General features: G+C 42.1%; 1 protein-coding gene across 2 annotated transcripts in view; it reads right to left on the bottom strand.

Annotated features, from left to right (window-relative positions):
• The window catches only part of eml3 (EMAP like 3), a 63,311-nt gene that overhangs the window by 20,188 nt on the left and 28,844 nt on the right, over positions 1–14,279 (bottom strand). For both annotated transcript variants that reach the window (XM_083937063.1, XM_083937062.1), the window contains exons 3-9: positions 13,478–13,592; positions 11,674–12,183; positions 8,714–8,824; positions 8,440–8,468; positions 2,933–2,968; positions 906–1,026; positions 390–539 (exon numbers count right to left, since the gene is read on the bottom strand). In XM_083937063.1, the coding sequence (XP_083793189.1) occupies positions 390–539; positions 906–1,026; positions 2,933–2,968; positions 8,440–8,468; positions 8,714–8,824; positions 11,674–12,183; positions 13,478–13,592 (1,072 nt within the window). The remainder of the gene's footprint in view (positions 1–389; positions 540–905; positions 1,027–2,932; positions 2,969–8,439; positions 8,469–8,713; positions 8,825–11,673; positions 12,184–13,477; positions 13,593–14,279) is intronic.

A 14,279-nucleotide genomic window follows, 5' to 3' on the forward strand; every position in this document is an offset into this window, starting at 1 on the left:
CCTATCAGATGGCAGTGTTATACGTTTTGGCGAGAAGTGATGGATCGACTAGTAGTTTGTCCACAGCTAAAGGAAAATAGAAATCATTTTCAGGATATTTTTCCTTTTCTCTCATTTTCCATGTGTATTCCATAACTGGAAAAATGGTCAACAGTTCCAGGTTTTCCAGGATGCGTGGGAACCCTGATCATGCTTTGGGTTATGCAGACATGAAGTAATTTGTCATGGAGTCAGTGAGTTCGCTGTAGCCCACACCTGACCCTGGAGCTCTTTTCAGCCTTGGTTATGCCAGGCTAACACTTCCTGTTCAGCTCTTCAACTGTAAGTGTATAATTGTTTAAGTTCATCTCATTTATAAATGTTGATTATATAACTTGTCTTCTACTGACCAGCGGACGCAATCTGTGTGTTTGTGATAGTGGCGCTGTGTGCGGTTGTTGATGTGGTAAAGCACAACCACACAGGCGATGAAGTACACAGCCTCGCCCGTTGGAAGGAAGTACATGTTGGCGCGGCAATCCCGTCCCCTGTAACCGTAGCTGGCATGACAGTGTTAAGGCGACATTCATGGTAATCATTGATCCACTTCGTCGTTAAAGGAATGGTTCATCCAACAATGAAAATTATTGAATTGACTAATCTGCATGTGAGAATATTAGTTTATATTGATTTTTTCACTGACGAAGTTGATTCAAAAGTGACACCAACAGTTTCACTAACTGTTCATCTGTGGTCTATGATTCTCTCACAGAAACTAGACTATAAAAGAGAGATTTTCCAATACAGAGAGTGTGAATGAATCCAGGAAATGATCACACAGGGAAATCAGCACTGTCTGAATGTAACATCACCCTATGAAATATGAACAAGAGGCTGAACACTGCTGTGGCATTCTGGAAGGATACACCCAGTCTAACTCCAGTCTCTCCGAGGGCGGCTCCATCTTCAGGTCTTCATAGTTCTGGATGTTTGAGGGGATGTACATGGTTATGGGTCGGCCTCGGATGAACATTTTGATTGACTGTCCTGGAAGACAAAAACAGCAGAGGACCAGTACTGTAGCGGTAACACACAGGTAGTCAGACAAAGACAGCTGTTTATTGGATCCTGTATCCTATCATTACTTCCTCTTACTACCATGTATTGTACATCATAAATTTGTGATTCCCAACCAGTGTGTAATTGTACCTCAGTGGCTACTTCTGCCACTGGGGGTACTTGGAAAAAATGTGGAACAGTAAAACTAATTTGAAAAAGTTGAAATTATGATTTGATTATCAGCTGTAACATCTTAACACTACATGTTGATGGTACGTAAGAGTGTGTGAAAAATAGTTATCAAGCTAGAACAGATATTTAAACGCAATGGACAAACTGTTGAAATAGTTAGCTAAAAGTAATGGTGAAACGGTTGAAATAGTTAGCTAAAAGTAATAGTTAAATGGTTGAAAGAGGTAGCTAAAGTAATGGATAAACAGTTGAAATAGTTAGCTAAAAGTAATGCTGAAACGGTTTAAATAGTAAGCTAAAAGTAATTGGTAAATATTTGAAATAGTTAGCAAAAAGTAATGGGGAAACGGTTTAAATAGTTAGCTAAAAGTAATGGTGAAACGGTTGAAATAGTTAGCTAAAGTAATGAATAAACAGTTGAAATAGTTACCTAAAAGTAATGGTTAAACGGTTTGAATAGTTAGCTAAAAGTAATGGATAAGCATTTGAAATAGTTAGCTAAAAGTAATGGTTAAAAGGTTGAAATAGTTAGCTAAAAGTAATGGATAAACAGTTTGAATAGTTAGCCAAAAGTAATGGATAAACAGTTGAAAGAGTTAGCTAAAAGTAATGGTTAAAATGTTGAAATAGTTAGCTAAAAGTTATGGTTAAAAGGTTTAAATAGTTAGCTAAAAGTAATGGATAAACAGTTGAAATAGTTAGCTAAATAAGAGCTTCAGTCCAATTCGTATTACGGTTCCAAACCAGCCTATATTGACAGTTAAATGTATGAAACAATTAAGAACCTCCACTTTAATGGAATGAATAGTTTTACATATGCAACATACACTGGGAATTTCACAATAGGTGTATCTATGTACACAAAACATTATTTTGTAAGATTTTCTCAAGATCTGTCTGAAAAAGCACTTGACCTCAGTTTTTCCGCATAACGGAGCTGCCCGTCAGGCACGTACAAGGCAAGACGGGTGAAAAATAATATTGTGTCCCTTATCATGCACCCACAGCCTCTTCTTCCTTGCTGCTTCCCTTACTCTTCTTACTGGTAGGGCTAGTGCTAGCGCCTGCTTCTTAGTAGGGGAATGCTGCATCTTTGTGGCCGGCAACAACAAAATGAGGTTGTCTGCCTGCCGCAAATTCTCTGAACACTTAGTCAGATGTGTGCTAAACCCGGCAGAGAGTGCAGCTCAAATTGCCTTGTGTCTGAACGGGCCTTTATGGTGAGTTTCAGCTCATTATTTAGCTGTCCGGTCCATAACTTCAATGTCATTTTTGGATGCAGCAGAGACAGATAGGACCAACTGGTAAACATAATGGACCATATAGAAGCTACAGAGGGAGAGATTTCCCTCCGGAGTTGGTGGAGACCAAAACAGAGCAGAAGAGAGAGTAAATATTGGACTCCAAATGAATGCTAATGTTGCTGTAACTGCTGGGTTAAAACAAATGGTGTGGAATGATATCATCATAGCACCAATAACATTTGAATGGGCTTATTTGATTGACAAACAGCAAAGATGTGTCCAGTGACGTTTAAGCATTTTTTACTTAAAGCTGCATTAATTGGTTATTTGGACCGCGTGGGGGAATCAGGGCAAATTTCCAACAGTGAATGGGATCTTGCTGGAAAAGAACAGCATGCTCTGTTGACCTTTGCAGCGTAAAAAAATAAAGACATAAAGAGACATAATAGCAGGTCTACCTTGGCTGTAGGTTCCTCGTCTGGATCCGGGGGATCCTGTGTGACAATGAAAATGTGATGTTAGCCTAACAAATAAACACCAAGATCCTCTAAGCCAGGGGTGTCAAACTCAAATTCACAGTGGGACAAATTTAAAAACTGGGACAAAGCTGCGGGCGAAACTCAGTACTTGCTAAAAAAAAAAAAAAAGACTGCAAATGTGCATGTTTCCCTTCTCCCCAGATGTGTAATGTTGAACCTTTTCAGTGCAGGTCCTTGTTCTTGTCGTGGTGTTTCTTGGGATGGATTAAGTGTGTCTGCAAAGACTGGTAGCATGGATGCTCATGTTTGTCAACAGAAAAGTAGACGTGTATGTGCTTTATACTCGCGGGCCAGCTCTCACAGAACCTTGATATGATCTTGCGGGCCAAATATAATTACACCGCGAGCCAGATTTGGCCCACGGGCCTGAGTTTGACACCCCTGCTCTAAGCTTTCAGCCGCAGCTGATTCCAGCCACACCTGATTCCAGCCACACCTGATCTAATCTCCACTTTACCATGCTGCTCAGACTCAGGGCCTTTAAAAAATAAAATAAAGGCTGGGCAAGAGAAAAAAGAAAAGCTTGTTTCAGGTTCACCAGACAATTTAGGAAAAGGAAGAGAACAATCAACATATAAAAAAAACGATAAGAACTGTAGATTACAGTTAATATGACGGTAAAGACGCAAGTCACTGTTTGGGGAATATTACCAGGAAAGGTAAAAATAAGGCTATATAAACTATTTAAGTGTTATGATCAATGAAACCAACACAAAAAAACACAGTGGGGCTGTCTCATGTACCACGTACTACTACATACTAGGAGAATGCTTAAGCTGCAGGTTTTGAGGTGGATTCAAGTGACGAAACGAGAAGCGACTGTTCAGTGTAAACAACATGGAGGCTTCCACAGATGAGATGAGCAGCTATGGATCAAGCTGCTCCCTAACTCTTTTTTCTCTGGATCCTTCTGTTGAATATGGACCGGGCTCCTGAAATTGGGCCTTTGATCCTTAAATTCACGTTACACAAACGGAAAATATCCTTTACCCACATGTTATCTACTTTCTGAGCTTTGCCAGATTGGTTGATTTGGCCCGTATGTTGGTGATAGACAGATGGTTTATCCAATGAGCAACCAGTATTTTCAACCCTTCCCAAAAGATCTCCAAACCAGAGTTCCCAGATGGATCTGCCGAGACAAATGAGTATCAAATCATCTGGAGGAGTCCAGTTATGGACAGGCAGCCATACTTGTACACAGTAGAAATACAGGTCAAAGAATGAATAGGAAAATGACTGATCTGACCAGGGAGTCAATGTCAGCTTTGAGTGAGAGTTTTAACAGTATTTAAAATTAGGTCTCCAGAGACATTTGTCCTATGCCTGCTAAATTTCCTGCTGCTCTCCACCGTCAGGAATCTCAAAAGCTCATGCCAAGCACAACTATTATTCAATCAAACAAGAGTTATGAAGACAGAAAGAGAGCAGGGGAACACTTGAAAAATGTTTTTATGGCAGCCTCCTCCGCAGAGCTGGCCATCCATCATTCCGTCAGGCTGGTTGGAGTGTTGAGGCAGCTCGCTAACCACAGTGGGTGTGATTCAAGGCTGCGCCCTCGGCCCAAACTGGCCCTGCAGTGTTTGGCTTCACAAGAACTCACATAAAAGAAACGTAGTGGCCAGTTTAGAAAAAAAGAAAAGCGGGGGAAATGTCCTGTGGATATAAAGGTAGCTTCTTAATGATGTGGTGACTTTCAGCTGGGTGTCAAGCTGAGGTTTTATGTCAATAGTTATCTAGGCAGGTTTTCCTGAGGGAGAGGTTTGAAACGTTCAGGTTCCCCAAAGCCCTTTCCTTTTCTGTCATCATGTTACGTAACTTCCACACTTGTGTGAATGGTCATTAAATAAGGTGATAACACATGTAACACTGGCAGCACAGATGTACTGGATTGTTCATGCAGATTAGAACAAAATGTTCTTAAACTGTGCTTCCCATGCTCGCGTGAAGCCTAAAATGACCCAGGTGTAGCTATTTCACTTTTGGATAAAATAATTAACACCTTCTTCTGGCCAATAAAAAGTTGAATTCATAATAAAATAAACAATAAAACACTCCCTTTCAATCTCAATTCAATTCACTCACAGTTTTCACTGCTACATCTTGACTTGGTCTGGTATGACAAGTAGCTAAATGTGACTAATGTTAGCCAACTTTAGGTAGATATTGTTTTATAACTGACATGGCTGACTTAGGAATGGGAATATTGGAATTATTTTGGTTATTTAAGGTTTTTTGAGGAATCTGTTTATTTCTGCCCCGTTCTGTTTCCATGGTAGCAGCCAATAGCGTTGGGCGTTGCTAGTTGCCAGGGTTGTCTGTTGTTGGGTGCAGCTACTGTAGGCTGGCACTGGGTGAAATGGAGTTTGCCAATCCTGCAGCTGCTTCAGAGCCTCAGTGAAGGGGGCGTTATTTGTTCCAGCAGCTGAGTGAGCGGAGACGGGCAAAAACCAGAGTCACTATAGGCCGAGCATTCACTCCATGGACTGAGAGAAAGGAGAGGAACGCCATTTAAACGCACGCCCACATGGCTACGCTTCTCCTTGATCGCTAACATCACTTTCATCTTTGCTTAGCTGGAACGGCTAACGCTAACGGCTAACAGTAACTGTCAAACTCCTCTGTAATACTTGTTTTTATGGTGTGATTTGCTGGAGGGGACGGATTCAAACAGGCTTAAACAGACTCCGGTCTCCTGGAGGTTACTGGGCCGGGTCTGACCAACCTGGCAACCCGACTGCTTGAATTTGTTTTTGTTGTTGCGACTATGATCTTGAGACACTAGATGGCCGTGTTCTGCTCATTCTCCAGATTCAACCTTTAATGCAGGATGTTGCTTGTTGAAAAGTCAGCAAAGAAGTTAACCTTAGAGTTCCCCATCCACGGTGTCAAAACCAAAATGCTTGCAAACATTATCTCTTGTACTATTTCGTGTCACGATTGTTTGTTCAACACAGCTTGCTATTTTTTTCTTTTCATGTTAATGAAAAGAACAGCAATACCAGGAACTGCCTGTTGCATTCAAATAGGTCATTTTTTTCCTGTGTAGGAGTGTAGTTTGAGTACAGTCCTCTCTAATTAGTGTTTTTTTAACATCACTCAAAGAAATATGATATGTCACTTGTAACATCCTGTACAGCTCTGTCAATCTCAGCCTGGCTTGTGTTTAAAGTTTTCCACTTTGACAAATAGAATTCTTGTTTTGCTTGATTTTCACAAACAATGTGAGAGCATGAAAGACAGAGACAGTCCTCTAACACTCTGTACTGTGGGAATGAGGCCGAAACCAGACTAAACGTAACCAGACTGAAGGCCAACACTCATAAAAGCTACGCTAACCACAAATGCGGTTGGTTGGGAAATGCATTCACTCTTGCACAAATAACTACATGTGTGAACCAGTAAGAAGCAGCATGGGCACAAGTACAGAAAAGTATAGTTCAACTCTGGTCCTGCCAACACTGAAGTCAGGAAAACTTGAAAAAGTCCCTGATTATAACTAAATCTATGGGATTATACTTCTGTTACAACTGCATTCACTGGAAAAAATCATCCCTTGCTCTTCTGTTTTTGCATTGCACTCCATATAAAAGGTCACCTGTCAATCAAAGGGACTGTTTTCATGTAAATACACAGCAGAGCCTGTTCTGTAATGTCTGACTATAGACACCGTCTGGCAGGCAGCATACTGAGGAAAAACTGCCAAGGGCGTTTATTCCATCAATAGGATGGATCAATATCACAGTGATTCACAGAATTTCCAACGGGAGCCTATAAGATGTTAACGTTATGCTAACCCTTACACTTATTATACAACCCTTTCTTGGAACGAAGATATACTTGGTTGTCCAGTTATTTTTATGGTTCTGTCTGCGTATTTGTCTTCTGTGTCTTCCAATAATGGAAGATGAGAGCGACAATAAAGTGTAGCGCTGTCAAACTTTCCCTTTTACGTGTTCCCTTTCTGTGTACAATCACGATGTTGTTTGGGGACTTATTTTTTGTTTCACTGACTTCTACTACATGACAGGACAAGACAAAGGCTTATCCAGGCTTATCCTTTATTAGATGAGAGATAGACAGACAGGAAAGCTGAAAGAGAGAGAGCGGATGACACGCAGCAAAGGGATTGGAACCCAGGCCGCTGCCAAGGACTCAGCCTACGTGGGGCGCACACTGCCAGTTGACTTAGAGCTCTCCCCAAGACCCTGATTATTGACATGTGTGTGCATTAAACAGTGTACGGCACTAGTTGTAATGAACTGAAAAGACAGTTGGCTGTCTGAGACGGTCAGCCGGTACTTGTCTCAAACTCAGTGACCTGTCAGTTCTGTTCTTCTTAAGGCGCATTTCTGCTCCCATTTCGTGCGTAAATAGAGACGTACGTTATCAACGTGATAATCGTCTCTGCTTTCAGGGGTCCTTTAAGTTGGAATGAAAACTGAGCAAAACATCCTCTAGAGGGTGCTGTTCAAATTTAAAAGTTACTCTAATTAATTTTGGAAAAAGGGTTTTTACAACAAAGAGGAGATAATGATCCTGCGTCTGTTGAGAAGGAGGCAAAATGGCGGGCAGCGTTGGTCTGTGAGACCCTAAATACATCCCGGAGTGTGAACGGAGAATTCTACACGTTGGTTTGACAGATTAGAGAAGTTGACGACAAACGTGATTTTCAGTATTTCAGGATGTCCGTCTGGGCTTTTGATGACTCGGTCTCTCCTGATATTCACGGTACTGTTTGTGTAAAGTGCCGACACTGCCCCCACAATTTCAGGTGGTACTGCAAAGTTTAGATACGGACAGAAATACGGACCAAAATGAATCAGAGTATGGACAGAAGGCTCCGTCCGTATCCGTATGCGTTTCTAACGTAGAGCAGAAATGAGCCTTGCAGTTGCAGGCGACTCTACACAGTGACAGCGTCCCATCAGTTCCAATTAATCCTTACAGAAGAGGAATGTTTATTCTATAACTTTTCATCACAGTAAACTGCTCAAACGTTACAAAAGTGGCCTAAATTGTCACAACCTCTCCAAAACTATTTAACCTGCCCATTCAACAAAATGTACCCCAGTGGAGCGGGAAAATAATCAATCTGGTGCGCTATTTGTGTCATTTTTTCTATTCACGTCTTTGCATTGACTTTGTTTGTAATTGTGGTGCACAATTTGTGTGAAATCTGGCTGGTGTGAATACAACATAAGGCAGCATCACACACAGCAGAAACAGCACCTATATGCAATCAAAGATAATAAATACAGAAAACCAAAATAGAATTAGCAAATGGGTATAAAGAAAGAAACCACAAGTTATGAGAGTTGCCAAAAAACTAATGGAATGAACTGGCCATTTGGATAGTGGTGAACAGAGTGATGTGATCTGTTTCAAGATTAAAGACAAAATAGAAAAGTTAGAAGATACATCACCTGCACTGGTGACCAGCTCTTTAGCTCGGCTGTGGAGACAGAAAACAACTGTGTGAGAAAGATATATGACACCATCACCAGTCTCTCACTTCAGAATCACACTGCGTTACTGCAAGGTTTTCATGGGATAGGAATTTTATTATTATTCATAGGGGCCCATCAGTGTTCCAGCGAGTGTCTCTTTGATGAGATATGTGAGGCTGCAGCGGCGATAGGAAAAAGTGAGCTGTGTGACTGTGTGGTGACAGCTGTGAGTGATAGCAGTGTGGCTCACTTCTCCAGGCTGGGGGAGCGGGTAAGGAGGTTGGCCGAAGATGCCGCCTTCTTGTCCAGACGTTTCCTCTGCCTCTCCGGGTTCCCCAGTTTCTCGCTGTTCCTACGAACCCTGGGACACCAGAGGACAGAAATCAGTTAGTTTCCAGGCTAAGGCTGTGTGTCCACATGCAGGCACTGAACCCCACACAGACACAGGAAGTTGACCCCAACATTTATGCATGCAACACAGTAGTTTACAGATCTTTTGCATGTATAAAGAGAATGGCAGACAGAAACATGCAGGTTTGTCTTGTGATGTTTGGGATCTTTATGATTTAATTCCCAACCTTTTAAAAAGGATAAATCTGGGTCTCGTATTTAGTTTTGGCCATCATTACTCTCTGTAATAATCACATTGCACTCATCAAAGTCACTATTAGAGCAATGGTTGTTGATTTCAGACAGGTGTAGAGGAGAAGCTTCTTATTTCTATCTGGCGACTGTCAGTTTTGCTGTATAAACTTCAGCTATAGCTAGCTAGCTAATGAACTCCAGGAGTTAGTCTAAGGCTACATGGTCTACGCTTTCATTCTAAAAGGCATTTTAAAACGCAGCACACAAGTGTTTTAGCTCTGCATCAGAAATAGTTACCTTCCATATTAATCGGCTGAAAATACATGTTATTATTTGGGAATACTGGGCATGTGCAGTTTCTCAATTAAAAATACAGAAAAGACTTCAGGGGAAGAACAGAAATGGTCAAATGTAAAACCGGAGACTTATTTGCTTTGGCCGTCGACGAGTTGGAACGGTTACTGAAAGTAATAAGAGTACAAGGTGGTTGTTTATGTTCGTCTAGACTAAAATACAAACACCTCTGCTTTAGGGGTTCGGAAATGTCGGAGTAGTGCAGACGCAAGGCATGAACGTAGCAAAAGATATGCGTTTTAAAAACGTTGTAGTGTGGATATAGCCTACAACACTGAAGACTAACTAGTCCAAGGTAAAGAGTTAGCTGGACAAGCTAATGTGTGGCAAATGTATCTCCGGTAAATCCATTACAGGGCAGGACAGAGCGGTTAATGTTAGCCTAAAGTCTGAAATAGCAAACAGGACCAGGTGTTACACTTCCAGTCCTGAACAGGTTTTTTTCTAACATCACCTGTAACCAGACGGTATGTAGTTAGCCGATGACATGTTAACTCTTGGCACCGGAAATAAAGTGCCAAGTTATTACTTTAGGTATTAAACTAGGTAGTAGGTACTGCAGCTAGTGTGTGCTTCCAGAGCAGGAAGTAGGTCTCAAGATTTTGACGGATGTTTACAACAGACAGTTAGGGGACTAACTTCTGTTCATCTTCTCTTCTCTTACAAACAAGTTTGGCTGACCTGGAGGTTTGTTCACAACCTTTCTTGCCCCATCAGACTTCTATTTAGAATGCCATCTTGTTCCCAGAAGCCACTAGTGAAATTGGTGAGTTCAATGTCATTATTACAAATAAAAGAGTTGGGCTAAACTAAAATGACCCTGGCCTAAGACTAAAATGATTTTATTGGAAATCATCCAAATTCCTACTCCTAAACTGGAAACTTGTAGAAGAGAGGATTGGTGAGGGTCTCAAAGTGAATTTGAAATGGACAGATGAACAAGAACCCACCCAAACACACTTGTGCACCATAATGAATCTCTTACTGAGGATTTCTTGAAACACACCCTGTGTTTCCTGGTGACATGCCGTTGTAGCAGTAGCATCACCGGAGGAAGTGTTACGAGACTTAAAGCAGAAAAAAAGCTTTACTGTCTTTCTACGTCACTGGCCTCAGATTGAGGAAGTGAAACTCAGCTGGCAACCACCCCCTCCTTCCAAATTTGCTTACAACTAATTTTAAATAAATTGCTGAGAATGTAGAGGTGTAGTAGACGGAGCACCAAGCCCAAACTTTCCCAGTACCTCAGGTTTCCATAGAAGGGCGTGACAGAACAAAGGGACTAGAGCACATGTTCCCATCACCAATGAAACCCTTTAACAAGCCACAACAAGGGGGTAGGACAAGAGAACACATGCATGGCCGAGCACATACACAAGTAAACAAAAGCCGCAGTGCCCTGGCACTGTGCTCTCTTATCACTATAAAGACAATCATTGAATTCACAGTGAAAAACAAATCACAGCATGCAAGAGATCCTTGATTTGTTAAATGTCTGATTAAAAGAGCAGAACTGCATTAAAAGCAATCACGATTCCAGGCAGTATGTGTGTTCCCGCAAAACCCAGTTGAATGGCAGATACTTAGTGGCACTGTGTCAACTCTGCACATCTGCATCGTCTTACAGAACCATCGACTTAAATAATGTGTGGTTACAACAAAGTTGTAACTGCGAGGACCACTCTGGAGGTTCTTTTGATTGATATTAACTCTGATGTTTGCCGTTTGGACGGATATTCAATTTCAAAACATTTCATGTCCTCGAAAGGTTACATCTGCACAGTCTTGCAAACCCCCTGACCTTTCTCATTCAGTGTAGGTGTATGCATACATAGTGTAACCCTACCCCTACTAGCCCTTTTTGTACATTATGCTGTGTCCAATTGCCCACATTTTCCACTTGGCTCAAATCTCTGTGGCGTGAAGCTAATCTTGGACATGTCACTCAGTGTAGAAGAGCGTTGCCATTATGTTCTGCTACGGCTTTATGTTTCGCTCGCCCCCTGCTCAAACACATGGGGTAGGAAGCCCGTGGAGGCTGGAGCGAACATAACGACAGAACATGTCATCCCCCTCGGGTTTCCTACTAAAGCGCGGCTCAGTCACACCATGGCAACTTGAGGCTGATTGCAATGCAACTAGGGTCTGCAGTCACACAAGTCAGAAGCAAGATCATTCTAATTTGTCCTTAAAAGCCATGCAATCAATCACGAGAGAGAAGGGGATTATAAAAGCAGTGGTGGAGAGGAGGAGGATGGTGAGATCACACACAGCGGTTTCTTCTCTGCTTCGTGGATGGGGCTCAGGGGACCGGAGCGGGGGCTGAGGTTCTGGTCTGAGGTCCGGACTGAGGCGGAGACAGGGCCCAGCTCCTCTGGAGAGCAGCTTCCATCCTGGAAGTCCTCCCTCTGGAGGCCTCTGATCGTGGTGGGCTGAATGGGCTCCTCCACTGACGACGTCCAACTCAGCTCCTTTTCCTGCTCCCCTCCTCCTTCTACATCCTCGTCCTGCTCCTCGTCATCCTCTTCCAAGCCGGGGACGCGGTGGAGCTTTCCCCGTGTGCCCTCAACCACGGGCTCCCCTGGAAGGAGCGCGTCCTCCAGTTGCAGACTCTTGACCCGCCTGGGGAGAGGGACCCTGTCCTGCCCAGTGTCCTGCCCTGGAAGGGGGGGCTCTGTCTGGGTTGACCTGTCCAGTGTTGCTGGTCTTGGTCTCGGCTTCATGGACACTGGACTTCCTACGTGGCCATTCTCATTGGTCACGATGCTGTCTGACAGCTGGCTAGAGATATTTCAAAAGGTTGAGGTCAACATGAAGGAGTCATACAGGCAAATCACACAGACATCAAATAAACACAAGCAGGAAATATGGCTATAGGTTAGCCGGTACTGGTGTCACACAGTGTTTGGGCATACCCTGGTGTCATTTTTTGCCCACTGCTCCCACCATCGGTTTTCTTTTTTTTTTTAGAAGGTTAACTTTAGAGCATCAGCACCCACATGAAAGTGGAGTCAGGACGAGAGCAGGAGTCGGGACAATGGTGTCAAAGTGAAAAGCAAGACTGCAGATTTACTCACGGCTCGCAGAGAAAACCGACTAGAAACTAGATCTCGAGCTGACGACGCTAGGCTCTGAACAGCCCAGTGGGTTAACGTCACATTTACACACAGTCTGGGGTTAACATGGGCTGAGCTTCCGGATGCTTCCAACTTCTGTCTTAACCAAGGGTATCATAGTTTTTGCTTGTTTTAGTTTAGTCAGATATGAAACAACTGTGGCACAGTGCCATCTCCTGGAATGTCAAGGCCGTTCAATTGATACAATGCTAGTATATAAAAATGACATTACTCAATACCTCTCTCCATACCACAGCAAAAAGCAAAAAGTCTTTGGCACTCATTCTTCATTAAAGACCTGCACACAGTGCTGGTTCAGACAAATGTTACTGATAACACACCAACACACAGTTGGTTTAATTAGTGTTGTTTAATGAATGCTACCTTTGGGTTAAAAATCTGATCATAGATCTGATTTTTTTTATAGCTTCTGTACTTTTGATACTATCAAATGTGGATATCATATTGTTTTGAAACACACGGTATTGAATGGCATCAATACTTTTGACAACCTCAGTCCAAGAGTTGATGGAAAAGTCTCATTTCTTCCGGTCGTGAAATATCATAGTTAAAAAGCTAAAACTGAAATGATTTTACATTTTTACATTTATAGGTTTGTTTTAAACTGACTGAGTTTTAGTTTTTCTTGAAGGTTTTAGTTGTTATTTAGTTTCAATTTACAAAACAATTAAAATCTTTTTTTCCACATTAGCTTACTATAATAACGCTGGTCTCAAAAGTGTGCTGCCTAACAAAAGCTTGTGTGCGCCGGAGAGGCCAGACATAGCTGTGGTGTGTTTGAGGTGTAATCGGTAATCTCGGTGTTGTCATGAGGTTATTAACCGGTGGGAATATGTCCTCAGTGTAGCCTCCCTACGATACATCAAGTGAAATAAAACAATAATGGGCCCTCATCGGCCCTGCTGTCCCTCTGAGCCCTGGGCGTGTAGGTCCAGTACCTGGTAGCAGGGTGGCGGATCCCGTCCACGGCTGAGCTGGAGGAGAGTCTTTTGCTGTTGTTGCAGCCATCTGAACAACACACTTGGTTCAGCACTCGAGCAGCGCCTGGGTTCACTGAGTGGGAGGAGAGTTGATTATTATTTGACTGATGACTGTTGATGTGGCGTAGTTTCCCATGAACAGTCGATCAGAGATTTACAGTGTGCTCCATCCAGGGCAAGGCTTCTTTTGAAAAAAAAATGTATTCTATCGCATATCACAATGGAAAACTATAAAACAATATTTGATTTGATACTTCTGTGTCAGTCACTTGTGCTATCTAGTCCCAGTGTTTCACTCAGTGGATCTGAACCTGATGAGGCTCCTGATGAGTAGGTTTATAAAAAAATATATACATATACATTTTTCTACACTACACTATTATTACTGTCATAACTTTTTAATATCTCAGATTGTTCTATGCCTTTGTGAGTAATGTTGCAAATACATCACCAAGACATGAATCTGGATTTATGTAAAGCACAGGATTAAACAAAAACGTTCCCATTTGGTTAATCTATGTGCAAACACAAAAATGCACTACTGTATATCACTATATAATATCACACTATGAAATGACACATACAGAGACAGAAGATTGTATCCGTATCCCCCACTTCTTAAGTGGATTAAAGTGACTGGTAAGGTACAACATTTCTGGTTTCATGGGAAAAACAGAAACCACTTTGAGTGCACATGAGGACACTTGAATCAATACTTTGGTTGTATGATAATGCATGATAATGATGGCAATCAGATAAT

The sequence above is a fragment of the Echiichthys vipera genome (genome assembly GCF_963691815.1).
Source record: "Echiichthys vipera genome assembly, chromosome: 22".
NCBI lineage: Eukaryota > Metazoa > Chordata > Actinopteri > Perciformes > Trachinidae > Echiichthys > Echiichthys vipera.